This window comes from Morchella sextelata (genome assembly GCF_020137385.1).
Source record: "Morchella sextelata strain SCLS chromosome Unknown scls_1, whole genome shotgun sequence".
In the NCBI taxonomy this organism is placed as follows: domain Eukaryota; kingdom Fungi; phylum Ascomycota; class Pezizomycetes; order Pezizales; family Morchellaceae; genus Morchella; species Morchella sextelata.
The window spans coordinates 2,832,995-2,847,343 of NW_025408616.1; the positions used below are offsets into that span (position 1 = coordinate 2,832,995).

Here is a 14,349-nt window from a genome sequence, read left to right on the forward strand (position 1 = left end):
GAATAAGAAGAAGGTGGTGGTGGTGGGTAGGAGTGGACGTAATTTCGTAGGAAAAAAGTAAAAAAGTAAAAACAAAGTATCAAAAAGGTCAAAACTCCCCGCATCACGCCATAATAAGTTCGTCATTACTGGGCTAGCCCGAGCTGTGTTTCTGTTCGTCCTCCTCTTTTTGCTGCTCATTTTGCTCTTTTTTCTCCTCTTGCGGCGACTGCTGCACTGGGGGCATTGGAAACTTTGCGTTTGCCGTGGCCCTCCGAATCGTGGCACGGCTGACAAGACGTTGTGATTTAGGAACGATCGGGATGAGAAGTTGACGCTGTGAGACAGAGATCTGCCGCGCGATGCTGATCTGGGCCGCAGTTTGAATCTGATCTGTTGATCATTGTTAGTTTAGGTCAGGCAAAGGGTGAGTGAGAACTTGTGAAGGTGTGTGAATTAAACGAACCTTCAGTCATCGGACCGCTTGAAGGCCCAGTCACCATCTCCCACTGCGGTTCGGCTTCGTCTTCCTTTGTCATCCATTCATCGTCTCCTTCGTCAAAACTTCCCCTTGGTGTATCTGATTCAACTGTGCTCTCCTCCGAGATCTTTGAGATCTTGCTCAGCGATCTAGAGTGGGATAGTAATCCGGGCGCCCCAGGCTTAGGAGCGACTGGCTCCGCGAGAGATTGATCGCGGACTACATATAGATCAGGAGGCGAGCTTTCGGCTGTTGTTTTTGAGCGGGAGAGGCTGCTTGGGCTAGGTGTGCGAGAGGTAGCGTTCGTAGGGGGAACAGGGGTGACATCAAGCATAGATGCCGGGGAACGGCAAACCTGGCCAGTTGTTGCATTTCTTTTGAGGGGAGTTAGATATAATTGTGAAGGCTCCTTCTAATAGCAAATTACGTTAGTTATGAATAAATATTTCAATTATTTTTATGTAGTTAAAACGTATTCTTACCTCAGTACTAGCCCCCGCCTGCTGCTGCTTGCTCCCGGTATCTCTCGATTTCCTACGGGCGAAAATGGTGGACTTCTCACTTGGGTGCAACAACGTCCCAAACATCACACTGTAGCGCTCCATTTCAACCTCCGGGATATCGACAGTCAAGCAGGGAGCTGGAGAAGCACCTTTCTTTACCGGCTTCTGTTTAGGTGCCAGATGAGGTGATAACTTGTCTCTGGTAACCAATTCCAATTTCTTCATTGGTTCCAGATCTTGCCTAGGGGCTGCCTTCCTGCTGCTGCCAAAAAAGCTTTTGCCAAACATCTTCCTCCAGCCTGTCTTGGGGGCGTCCTCCTGAAGATATTCCCTCCCTCTATCCTTCTCTCTCTCCCGCTCCTTGTGAAGGGTTTTCCTAGCACCACTTGCTACCGGTCCTTTGACTTGTACCTCAAAAGGCTTATTCGTGAGCTTCGTGGCTGATGATGATCCCGCATCGTTCGAGTACATGTTCTGTGGTGGGAATATAGACATTTCCGACCTTGAGCTTTTCTGCTGCTCCCGCTGCTCTCTCTGCTCCCTCTGCTCCCGAAGCTTGATCTCTGTCGGACTTCCAATGGCGACCCCTATAACATAGCCCTCTTCACCCTCAACCGCCATATCTGACCTGTCTGACGTCTTTGAAAAACTATGAGGAGGGTATTCCGTCAACGGCGGTGTCGGCGAAGCTCTATAAAGTACTGATTGACGATTGCGAGGATCCGCTGTCTTTGGGTGACCATCTGCAACGTGCGCAATCCGTACTGTTGTATTGAAGCTAGAAACACTCTTGCGCCGGGCAAGCTTCAAGAGCCCGGTGCTAGTTTGTTCGTTCGACCGCGCCATATCCACCTTTTCCTTTTCTGCTGTTGCTGCAGCTGCCGCTGCTGCTGCAGCAGCCAAAGGCGCTTTTATCTCCTGCGCAAAATTAAAATCTAGTTGATCGCGAGTGAGCTTCGCTTTGGCATCGCGAGTCGACTTTGAACGGCGCAATAGTCCCGGCATGGTTGATTAATGAGCGGAAGGCGCACGGATGGGTGATGCACAAGTATATATGCGGCAATGCACTCAAGATGTTTGGACGAAACAAAGAAGGGAGGTGTGGGAAGGGTGTTAAGTTGTTACTTGGGTTTGTTCCTTGGTTGTAAGGTCAAGGGAATCCCGGATATCCAAATGTGTTCTATAGAAAGAACAGATGAACCCTCGTGAAAAGCAAAAATAGAAAGGAGAAAAAAATGTGAATTTTTTCCCTCTCTGGCTTAATTTCAACAACCAGCCAGTGATCACGGAGGCGAAATTATTAAAGAAAAAAAGTGGGGTGGAAAAAATGGGCAAAATAAATTAAAGGAGGGTGGGATAAACTTGATATGCAGATAGATATGCAGATGCAGACGCAAAGGTAAAAGGAAAGAAAGAAACAAAAAAAAAACACCAAGTGATTCTTCAAAGGAGTGACTGAAGGGTAAGAGGGGAGAATCGGAATGATCTACGGGAAATCAACCGCAGGTTAGCTAGTTAGTAACCAATACCTGTAAGAACGTTGAAGGAAGGGATCTCGCAAGAAGCGGCCGAAACACTTCTGGACTGCTTCTTATATAAATGAGACCGCGCATGTGCCTTAGGCCCTGCCCCACTAAGAATCCGGGGGGAAATGGATCGATAAACACCCCCGTGGGGGGGGGGGGGGGAGAGGTGTAGGTACACATCGAAATTGACTTTGAGGCAGAAGAAAACCAAAGATGGAGTAGCAGAAAACGAAACCTGACTTAAACAGCAAGTACACACAGAGTACATCGAAGAAACTGCGTTAGAGGCACCACAGTCTGCGGTGTAAAACGTAAAAATCATTATTTCTCAGAACCAGGGATCCATGACTCCTGAAGTCCTGGTTTCATCTTAGGACGCGCCTGATCCCGGGAGTATTTTTGAGACGATAGGAGGATAGTCGCTTTTCCAAGAATCTTAGAAGCGGGAAATGAGAGCAGAGCATTTTTTTTTTTTTTTTTTTTCATTGTTTACATGGTTGATCGATTGATGGATGGGTTTATAGAAGGCAGTTGAATTCCACGGATTCTTTTAAAGTGTGTGTGAGATCATTGAAATAGTAGCATCCATAAGAATGCAAATATTATTAGGGTGTCGCACTTCCAACGTTGTACGCAGCATAATGCACGTGTGGTCTGAGAACTAAACTCCCAACGCCTTAAGTCCCACGAGCTGCTTCGCTCGACCTCTATAGTAGGTACTTGTTCCCGCACGCAAAAAACTCAATTTGACCAGCCAGGGCCTTGGAACTCCGATGAAGGGAAGGAGGGCAACATCGGGGGGTAATACAGTAGAGTAGAGTAGGTACTGTAGGTAAATACATAACCGCGGCGCGGCTTCGGCTGACCCCGTCCGCCGGAAGGCTGACAGTCAATTAGATATATCACCACCATCTTGGAAAAGAATGCAGATCGTCACGGGACAGCACAACACTTGCCGGAAATTGGCTGAATTTTTTTTTTTTTTTTTTTTTGTGGTAGCAGCCTCGATAGTAAGCTGGATGAGTTGGGTGTCTGTCGAGTTGAAATCGTAGCAGCAGCCACATACATGATGAAGTCTTGTCGCGCGGTTCCGCCGCTGTTGTTTTGGTTAGTCTCGAAAACAGAGTCTCAAAGCTCTATTCTTGCTGCAAGCGTTGTTGACAGCAGCAACGTTAGAGGTCGACGCAAGAATGGCTGGCCTTTGCGTTTGGTGCCCCCCCTTTTTGCTGCAGAATACTTCAACGAACCTGCAGAATAGTAATGATGAAGATACCTAGAGTAGAAGGGTGAACCTATCGAGTCATTATATTGTAAAGTGTCGTGGTCGAGGCCATCCTGTCAATAGAAGTATAATATCTAGGCAATTCCCAGGAGGAGAGGGGAAGACAGACGACGTGAAAGTGAAAAGTCACCCTCATAGGATAGCCCCACCAATCCTAAGGTTCTTCTTGCCGGTGCTGCAGATTCACCCGTCGCCTCACCGCTTATACCCCACTAACGAATCACAAACCACCCGTTGCTACCACCTCCCCCCTTGTCATCTCGTTCTCTCCCCTCTCTCATCTCCCTCCCACTACTGTCCAGCTTCACGATACTACCTCCTCTTTTATCCACCACTTGGAAATTTAAAACAAAAAACATATTTCTCACCATCAAATCTACACATCCGAAAGTATGAGTTGGCAAGGTGAGATACAGAATTTCCACTTTTTGAACGATGCTCAGGAGAAAAGCTTCTTTTTTTTTTTTTTTGCTAACATTCGACGTGAAACCCCGCAGGATACGTTGATACTAGGTAACACACCCACTACACTACCACCTGAGGGAACCAAAATTACCCTAGAAATACACCAGAAAACACCTGAAGAATACATAAAAAGATGGATAGGACCATATTCACTGACACAAAGACTACCACTTTAGTTTGCTTGCCACTGGAAAGATTGACAAAGCCGCTATCTTCAGTGCTGCCGGTGACTCTGTATGGGCTGCGTCCCCTAACTTTGCGGTTAGTTATTACCTGCCTGCCTATCTTACATACAGATCTGTAGTCCAAGGGTATTTCTGGTTTCAACCCTAGAGATTCCTCGGATAAAAATACAGTCTTCATATCTATATGATAGAAAAACATATGATACGGGAGCTAATACTCATATAGGTCAAGCCTGAAGAAGTCCAGGCCTTAATTAAAGCCTACACGGATTCTGCACCCCTCTATGAAAAGGGCTTGTATATAAGCGGAAACAAGAACGTCTGCATCAAGGCGGACGACAGGAGCATTTACGGAAGGCAGGCATGTTGCAATCAATTTTATTCTTTCCTCGGCCCAAGATTAAGAAAGCTTACTGACCCAAATTCTACCTCTGCTACAGGGCAAGGAAGGAGTCTGTTGCGTCAAGACAAAGCAGGCTATTCTGGTCGCCCATTACCCAGAGACTGTTCAGCCCGGAGAGGCGGCGAAGGTGGTCGAGCAGCTCGCCGATTACCTGATTGGTGTGGGGTACTAGAAAAACGGAGCTGGAGTGTTCAGAGCTTTTTTATCCTCTTTTTTTTGTTGTTGTTTTGTCAGAATGGGTTCATAGAGGGAGCTGGTTTGAAGCGGGAGGAAAATGCCCTGTATTTGATATTAAAAAATCCAAATACCTCTCCCGGGAATTCTCGCAATATAAGCATTAAGTTACCAGCATGTTGGTATATATAGCAGTATATGCTAGTCTATAATATGCCACTGTGAAGCTGTTACCTGTTCCTTGTCCCCCTGTCCTTCAATATGCAAAACCTTGGATCGCTTGGCCTGCGATATTGACAGGTGACAGCGGCCGAAGGGGTGGCGGATATGACCGCTAATTGCATGCGAGATTGGCTTTTTTGACACGGAGATTTTATCTTTCTCGAAACCGGGGCCGGGGGATATTAAACATTAAATTGCCCTTCCCTTTTACTCCCTTCACCTTTCATTAGGTATCATATATAAGAATGACCGTAGCTATCTTATCTAATTCGTCAACATTGCCATTCTCCCAAAAGCCGTTTCGTTCGTCCCTCTCCCTCTCCCCCACCCCCACCCACACACCCGATGCCCTGCCCTGCCCTGCCCATCGGGTCTGTATCAGGTGGGGGAGAGGAAAAAAACCGTGCACGTCTTCCGCGTGCTTTGCTTGCTGGTAATAATACATCAACACCTCCTCCACCACCACCTCCCCCCCCCCCCCCCCGCGGCCGCCGCCGCCAAAGCCCGCAGCCCATCTACACCGGCAGCTGCTGTGTTGCACCTAGATCTCACCGTCAGCCCACGCTCACCACAAGAACACACAAAGCCCAACTCACCCGTAATCCTCCTCAACGGCACCTCCAGATACGGGCCGATCTATCACCACCACCTTATCAGCACTCTCCCATTCCCACTTCCACTCCCCCCTTCCCCACAACCACAAAGAGAGCTACTCACCACGGGCACAGCGCCCACAAAGCCCACCACCACGCCAAAGAAGTCCCCAAACAGACACAATATGCCATACAGCTCAATGACGAAGCCGACGAGCGGGTAGCGCGCTAGGATCAGGCCCACGCCGAGCAGGAAGCATGCGGTGCCCTTGTATTTCTCCTTGCGCGCGAAGAAGGAGAGTGTTTTTTGCGGGCCGAGCGTCAGCGCGATGCCGATCACGAAGAGGATGTTGCCCATGGCGAGCATGGCGCGGTCGAAGAAGAGCATCAGGCCGAGGATGAAGAAGATGACGCCTGTGGGGTGTTAGTGGGTGGAGAGGGTGGAGAGGGGGGAGGGGGGAGGGGGAGGGGGAGGGGCGGGAGAGTACCGCCTGCGCAGAAGCCGACGCCGAATTCTGGAGGTGTTAGCTACATGTAGTGGAGATCGTGAGGTGAGGGTGGGGTGTACTTTGCGTGTCTGATAGCCACATGGTGGTGGTTTGGATGTGCAATTGCGAGAGCTAGAGTGTGCGGGAGAGTGTGCGGGAAGCTAGGCGGAAATCAATCAATGATAGTCTGGCCGTAATTGGGGTTTCAAGTTGAGTTTTGAGTTTTGAGTTTTGATTTTTGTGGAGCCGCAAAGGTAGGTGCCGTAGGGCGAAACAAGGCGAGACAGGACAAAGCGTAGGATCGATGGAAGGGAAGGAAGGATCGAACGGAAGGAAGGTTGTATGTATGTATAAGGTAGGATTTTATTCTCGAGAAAAGGGGTGAACGGCCGCCCGGGATGGTGGAGATCGATGCTGCTGTAGCTAGCGAAGGTAAGGTAAGGTACAGGTACAGGCAAAGTTTTTTTTTTTTTTTAGTTTTTTTTTTTTTTGCTTTCCTTTCTGCACTCCTCGATCTCCCTCGTGGTGAATTCCCCTTTGTTGAAACCGTTCTCCTCGGGGCGGCCACGCGTGCTCGCGGTATATCACAGCACGTCTGGCTGGGTTCAGCGTTGCACCGGAACAAGAGCGAGAGAACTCTAAACAAGTGCAAGAGGCTCGGCGGTGGAAGCGAAACGCCACACCGAACGTTCTAGGGAGTTCACCTTCCAAGTGGAAGAATTAACACCCAGCTTAATTAAGCGAAGGGGCAGATGTGCGGTGTGACAGGCAGGGCAGGGCAGGGCAGGGCAGGGCCCGGGTGGAGTCAGAGACAAGAGATTGGCTTTGATATATCTGACCGAGTGCCTGCCTGTATCGGAACAATACGAGCAGCAGGCAGAGCTTATTTCCTGTGTTTCTCGTTCGTTTTCTTACTTCCTTTGACAGCCGCTGTTAGCATTGTGCGGTGCGGTGCGGTGCGGTGCGGTGCGATGCGCGACATGTGCCAGCGATCATTGACACGACATGACATGCGACGCCTTTCCGTGTTGGGCTGCGTGTGCCGGGTAACGCAAGCTAAAGTCGCGTCGTCCCGTCGTTCGTCTTTTCTTTGGCGGGCGAGTGAGAACAGGTGTCTGTCACAGCCTTTTGAGGTCTTTGTTCAATTGGCGGTTTGACATCGCCACCACTTCTCTGCACCACCACCGCTCTACACCTCTCTCATCTCCAGCCCTCTTCCCCAAAGGCTTCAATTGCAGTCATCTCTGCAGAAAAGAAGGAAGAATGAGTCTCCTCCGAGAAGGCTACACCGATGTCAACCGGGCCTTTCTGCAGGCCTTCATGTCCCACCGAGTCCTCAAACTCAACGACATCAAGCCCATTCTGCTCGCAATCCTAAACGCAGACGGTATAGCACACCCCCCAAGCCCCACCCTCCCTCCCCACAGCCTAACACCCAGTGCGCACCCCTAGGCGGCGAGCACGAAGCCGCCCTCGAAGACATCACCGACGGCATCGTCGCCTCCTACATCACAACGGCCAACACCACCATCCACGACTACGACCTCGAGATCCGCAGCACGCTCGACCAGCACGACCGCACTCGCATCTACGCCCTCGTCAACACGGCCTCCGACGAGCTCACGCAGCTAGCCACCACCCACTCGGCCGACGAGATCGCCTTCTTCAAGCGTGTTCTCGACTACATGTTCGACACCAACAACACCCCCGCCGCCGAGATCATGGCCGTCAGCGACTTTGACGCTCTGCGCCTCGACAAGAACCCGCACGCCGCCGAGGGCACGCAATCGCAGTCGCAGGCCCAGTCGGGCCTCACAAAGATCCAGGCTGAGGAGGCGCTCGCGGCGTTTGTGGAGGAGGGCTGGCTGGAGAGGAGCGATGCGGGGTGGTTCTCGCTCACGAGCAGGGCGCTGATGGAGCTGGCGTCGTATCTGACGCAGACGTATAATGTTGCTGCTGACGAGTCGGATTCGGACGAGGGTGGGGGCACCCGTAGCGGTGCTGTCGTAGAGAGGATTAAGCAGTGCTATGGGTGCAAGGAGATTGTCACCATCGTAAGCATTGCCCCCCAATTCACTGTTTGTATTATCCTCAGTGCTGTGCTGTGCTAACGTACCGCTTTTTTTTTATGTACAGGGCCTCCGCTGTCAGACGCGCGCATGTAATTTCCGCCTGCACAACTCGTGCGCAAACCAGTACTACCGTGCGCAGCGCGGCGAGAAGGAGTGTCCGACCTGCGGGTCACCATGGACCGGGAAGGACCTCGTCGGCGAAGGCGCTGCAGCGCGCAGACGGCAGTCTGGGGCGGGGCCTGCAAATAGGCGGCAGAGCGGTGCGTCGTCGAGGGGGTGGAGGAGCACGCTTACGCAGGTTAGGCCTGCGCCGAGGAGGGTGCAGGAGGAAGAGCAGGAGGAGGATCAGGATATGGATGCGGAGGGTGAGAGTGAATGATGCGGAAGTGGATGAAGTGGATGAAGTGCACGATGGGTATGATGGGTATCATTTTTTTTCTTTCTTTCTTTTTGGTATGGACTGCACTGGGTGGTGTTTGGTGGTGTTTTCTTGGGGTTTAAATGTATCATATCTCTAATAGCATTATGTTCTTGGTAGCGTTTATCATCTAGTTGTTTTCCAGTATGAATTATTTTATATCATAGGTGAACATTGTGCAGCAGTAAGAACATAAATACCATAGTAGCATATCACTTATTACCAAGCAATTGTGGGTTATCAAAGTCGACCGGACGCTTTGATATATGCTTTCCCAGCGGTATGGGTTAATTGAGTGCCACCAGGTGCTCTAAGGAATTGAAATAAGTATCAAGTATTTTTGCAAGTTTTTCTCTCTTTTTATTTTCGTGAATTTAGGAGTACTTCGCCTGGGGCTCCTTCGTCGATTGCGGGCTCGTTACGTCGAAACCCATTACGTCGAAACCCATTACGTCGAAACCCATTACGTCGAAACCCATTACGTCGAAACCCATTACGTCGAAACCCATTTTCAATGGCCGTCCCGCAGAATAATGCAGATATCTTTTTTGCCATTTTTACTCCCAAAGATATAACATACTCACATACTCCAACGTCACAAAAGCCTAATAATAGGGAGATGGCACAAACAGCACCAGTAATAGAATCCTCCCAGGTCTGGAATATAAACAGCATGTCGAACATCCCCCCATACCCTCGTAAGAGACAGCTGTTGGTGATTTATTATTATGACTCCGGTCAGCTAGCTAGGTGTCGCTGAAAAAACAAGAACAGCTTTAGGTATTATTATAAGGGTTCTGTCGAAAGATGCTGCCCAGGTGCCGAGAGAGATACTTTTTCTTTATCTTTCTCATCTAGAAAGGACATCTTTACCATCCCTTCCAGCGCTCAATCTACCCTGAAGTCTCGGTGGAAATGTGCCTGGGTATCAGCAGGACGTTTGCCATATATTTAGGAAGAGGAGGCTCGAATCCCCACAAGAGGGTGGCCAGTGAGTTATGATGTACGACGTGGTATGTAGATTCAAGTTGTCATGGAAGGGTTAGGTTTCCTAGCTCGTCCTACCATCACCTCCCTTAAGTATTACTTCCGGCCCATTGAACGTTGTGTGGGCGTGTGTAGTCTAGTAGTAGACGCCTCGTCAACGGAGGACACCGAGTGGGTGGGAGTCTATACTGGCGTTGTGTGTAATAAATGGCACTCACCACCCTGAAAAGCACATTCTTCAGCAAGACTTTTTGTGTTTTAATTTATTGACATTTCTTTTTTTTTTTTTTTTTTCTTTCTGGAGATTATTGGCCCTCCTCCTCGTAGGTTAAGTGTGGTATCGATCAGAAACTTTTTCGGACCATATTCTTTATAGTATAGCAGGTTTTTTTATTTTCTTTTAGCTGCTGGCCATGGGGATATAGATAGGTAAAGAATGAGAGCAAGGGAACGACAACTTGCAACAAAGGGTAAAGATAGCGAAGAAGGAAAGAGAATGGAGGCAAACTACCCCTTCGTCTTACCGGAAATGCTGCCAAGAGAGTGGTGGCATTTGCTCACAGAGCTCTTTATCTTTCTGATCAATTAACCAAAATTACAACCCTCCATTATAGCAAAAGGATAATGACGCCTAGGGGGTAAGTTACATCTTTACTCTTATATCCTAGCCTCCCCATCTTCCAACATTAGCTCTAGATCCATTCAGATCGAGGAGCTGAACAAAAAACTAAACAAAGAAATTCACCAGAGTGATAATCCATGACGAAACCCTAGTCCTAGCCTATAGCATCCATGGTCAGTGCATACCCAGCGAGCCAAGCTCAGGAGAAACAGAAAGCCGTTTCGAATCCTTAAAACCGGTAAGTCTGCGGAGTGATGGGCTGTGATGGAACCCTAGTCCTGGCTTGGCCCCTATGGTTAGACGTCTTCGGAGAATCATCACTTGTCCATACACTCTCCTCACTAGGACAGTTGACATAGAATATCCACGTTGTAATCATATTCTGGTTGTAAATCTTCTCAAATAATTACTATTAATCGTCCGACTTAGGTAGTGTCCGAGTCAATTGTGAAGAGCTCTAGATCTATGTCAGTGCATACCCAAGCTGTATAGAGGTAACAAAAAAGATAGTTGTTTCAATCCCCCAACCCGTAAGTAAAGATCCAGCTCCCAGCCAGAAAAGATTTTTCAAAGACGCCCGCGCCACAAAAGACCCAAGGGGGAGACGGGAAGGGAAGCAAAAGAAAGCTCTCCTCGAGCTTCCCTTCATGGCACAACGGACTAGACCTTTATCACTTGCTCTAGAACGATAACACTCTAGCCCGCTGCATGATCTACCCGCAGGCTTGGGGTTGTTGCCATGTCACAGGGGGGAATGTCTTAGACGTCGATGACAACTATACAACTTTGCTCTGGAGTTAGCAGGTGCTCCCCTGATCGATATCTGGATCTGGGGAATGACCTATTTGAGCGTGCCTGGGAATTGCTTGCTTGTTGCAAATCATCGCGTTGGGCAATTGGGTCCTGTCCGATACCTAAAGTTGGTATAGGTACTGCTTGGGGTGCATAGCTGTAGCTTAGATGGATACCTGGATAAGCTCGTTCGCAGTGTGTAGTTGCTCGTATGCCGATTGCCGGGTGGTGTTTTGTTGGCATTACTCCATCCAAAGCTTAAGTTGAGACCCTGGAGCTAGAGAGCTAGACCTGTTATGGATGTTCAAGCCCAAAATGGAAAACCTCCGGTAGGGGGGAAAAAGCAACCCTTTTTTCTTTTTTTCAACATTTCTTAAACCGGGGTTGCAGTCGTCATCGGGTATCACTCGGTACCAGGCTTTCTGACGGGCGGGTTAGGAATTGCAATTCTGTTGACGTGATGTGCCAACGGTCCAGCCAGCCAGAGGTTGATGTGATTGGGGGCTGGTGCCTAGTGTTTGTTTGACACATTGATCGCCTGAAGACGACCGAGGTTTGTAGGGCGACATATGCCTCGGGCTGACGCGTTTCAGAGATACATATTGGAAGCTGCGAAGCCGACACGTCGTTATGAGCAAACGAGGAAACACAAGGCGAGGGAACGATTGCTTACCAGTGGCGCCGCAGGCCAAATCCGTCCTATCTCATCACGACGGCCGCGGTCGGAAAGTTATGCCATAATAATAACTTCACGCCCCGAGAAAACTACCTACCTGAGATATAACTGAACAAAGTTTTATAGGATCTGACTTATCATCGAGTCTATATACGGATACAGTCTATTCGCCTGAGGGATATATCACAAATGTACGAGTTGCCAATCTAAACCGAACATCCTTCGTATGTGCCTACACGTACATACATGGGACGAGTTGATTGTGCAAAACTCTACAAGGCAACTATCGGGCAGCCCGAGTTGTTTTCAAACGACAAACAATCCTTTCGGCAAGTCGTTTGGCGCTACAAGCCTCCTGGCTTCTTGAACTTTCTGGGGGTCAAGTATCGCGAAGCTTTGACGTTTGTAGAAAGTTGGACTGAGGCTGGAAAGTGACATAATCCTATTGTTTGGTAATGATAGCATTGCCTTACTTGGCTATGCTCACTGGCAGTGCACTCTACCTAGAGTAGTTGATGCCTGCCTGTCGACCTTCTCTGACCTGGCAAGCCATTGTCAGCCCGGGGTTCTAGATGCATAGAAAAAGCTCTAACGGCCCGAACCGGCTGTAAGCTTGACTTATGTCCCACTATCAAGGGAGGGCTACAGTCTACTGCCTTATACCCGGTGTTATTAAACGAAAAAAAAGACGTTGCCGAGACTCAATATCTTTCGGAAGCTAAGAGATACCTATTCAGGACTCTCCATTTATTCTCACCGGCGTGACCTGTCGGAGAGGCCGCGCCATGTGTTGCGCGAGATCCAAAACCCGTTTTTTTTTTAACCGGAAACACTGAGCTGCGCAACAGACTTCAGTGTCTATGATCGGCATTCAGAAACTACAAAAGAGAGGATCGGGGGAGCCCTGATATCGGAATATCAATAGCCCGAGCGTTTGGATGCGTTTTTCCGCGCTCTCTAGGCCATGAAGCCTGGAGGGAGATATTTTCGGTAATCCTTCCGTGGGAAGGGTCCCTACATACAGCACCAAGGGCGCTGACGTTGACAAAGGCCCGAAGGCTCAGGAAGAGGCCTGGATTCCAAATCTCTGTTTCCGCAAGAAAAGTTTCATGTAACACCTTCCCGAGCAGAGCCCAGCACAGGAATATCAGTGCTACATCGCACTAAATCGGCTACCTAGAGATCTAGCCGGATGAAGCATTGCGCATTGCACCCACAACCTACATAGCATCGCACCTCTAGATCCTAACCATCCTATCCCTACCTACATGATTTCCTTCCATCCAGCAGAAGGGTTTGAGTTGTTGCAGAGTGTGTACATGAGCTATCATCCTGGACACAGGTACTCTACTGAGGCAACTTGCCTGCGCTAAAGTAAAAAAAAGTCGTCCTATGTTAAGACTGACAGTTGGCACCGTAGATTGTAGTTGTTACACTGAAGATCCAAGGCTCTGAAAAAAAAAAAAAAAAAAAGGAACCAAAACTAAACACTACATACATACATGGGAAACGGGTGGGTTTTCTCTAACATTGTGTAAAGTAATCGGTTTCGAAGGGGGAGTAGCTTTTTTTTTTTGAATTTTTCCTCCATTTTTCCCCCACTGTTTGTTTGGTGGACCCAGCGATATTGTGATTTTTTTTGCGATCTCTTACGATGAACTGCACGAATTGAGTCTGGCTATTGGGTTCTCGGGTTTTTAACCAGTGCGGTTTGAGCCAGTAATATTCTCTTCGGCAGAAACGGTTTTTTTTTATGTCTGCACAGCGGGGGAGAAAGAGGGGGGACACATCAGAGCCCATCTACATTGGTTCCCCCCATATGGCCATTCACTCCCACAGTACCGGGAGAAACAAGATGTATCGAGATGCTCGGAGGCGAGCACATTAGACCCTCGCAATCAAGAACCACATTTTCTTCGCAATTGGCAATTGTTTTCTGGCCATATTATCAGTGTGGTGGAGATTAATTGTGATCGCTGATATCCGTCTTCGGTTGATATGCAAAATAATTTCATTGGCGCCGAAGCGGCTCTTTGGCGGATGTGCTTTGCATGTATGGTGGTGGGTACCAATCCAAGGGTTCGAGTGGGTGTGGGCAAGATGATCTCATCGATCATCTACCCACAGCTTCGATTGTTCTCCCCTGAAAAGAAGAAAGGGTGTGTATCTCGTGCAGGAGATTGATTTAAAAGATCGTTTCCTTAGGTTTGGTGGAAGAGTCTGAGCTCAATTGTCGAATTACGGCGCCGAGGGAAGAGAAAGAAGGATTCTTTGAAACAGCTATGATTTGCCTCCCGAGCCTGATTTCCTGAATATTAGTTTTCTGACAAACAGCAATTAATGGCAAGTCAGTATCGTATGTCGTTTGGGGCGTCAAAGCTTGCAATTATGAAATATATTCTCCAAACCTGCCGTGAAGTCTAAAGAGTCAGTCCAAAGCCACCACTCAAGAGAGAGGGTGGAAATATCATTGGCCACCTT

The 14,349-nt window shown here is 48.7% G+C and overlaps 4 protein-coding genes across 4 annotated transcripts; 2 read left to right on the forward strand and 2 right to left on the reverse strand.

Moving 5' to 3' along the window:
• Positions 1 to 133: 133 nt before the first annotated feature.
• H6S33_000731 (uncharacterized protein) lies at positions 134 to 1,968 on the reverse strand (the record flags this gene model as incomplete). Its single annotated transcript, XM_044832141.1, has 3 exons — positions 134 to 372; positions 446 to 872; positions 943 to 1,968. 3 exons carry the CDS (start codon positions 1,966 to 1,968, stop codon positions 134 to 136), a joined length of 1,692 nt encoding a protein of 563 aa, XP_044700290.1.
• A 2,195-nt stretch (positions 1,969 to 4,163) lies between these two features.
• On the forward strand, positions 4,164 to 4,996 carry H6S33_000732 (uncharacterized protein; the record flags this gene model as incomplete). Its single annotated transcript, XM_044832142.1, has 5 exons — positions 4,164 to 4,176; positions 4,269 to 4,284; positions 4,413 to 4,497; positions 4,648 to 4,782; positions 4,862 to 4,996. 5 exons carry the CDS (start codon positions 4,164 to 4,166, stop codon positions 4,994 to 4,996), a joined length of 384 nt encoding a protein of 127 aa, XP_044700291.1.
• Positions 4,997 to 5,735: 739 nt separating this feature from the next.
• H6S33_000733 (uncharacterized protein) lies at positions 5,736 to 6,403 on the reverse strand (the record flags this gene model as incomplete). Its single annotated transcript, XM_044832143.1, has 5 exons — positions 5,736 to 5,761; positions 5,817 to 5,856; positions 5,938 to 6,227; positions 6,302 to 6,328; positions 6,382 to 6,403. The coding sequence occupies 5 exons, from the start codon at positions 6,401 to 6,403 to the stop codon at positions 5,736 to 5,738; spliced, it is 405 nt and encodes a 134-aa protein (XP_044700292.1).
• A 1,161-nt stretch (positions 6,404 to 7,564) lies between these two features.
• On the forward strand, positions 7,565 to 8,752 carry H6S33_000734 (uncharacterized protein; the record flags this gene model as incomplete). The annotated part of the gene is made up of 3 exons (XM_044832144.1): positions 7,565 to 7,688; positions 7,754 to 8,355; positions 8,438 to 8,752. The coding sequence occupies 3 exons, from the start codon at positions 7,565 to 7,567 to the stop codon at positions 8,750 to 8,752; spliced, it is 1,041 nt and encodes a 346-aa protein (XP_044700293.1).
• Positions 8,753 to 14,349: the final 5,597 nt, after the last annotated feature.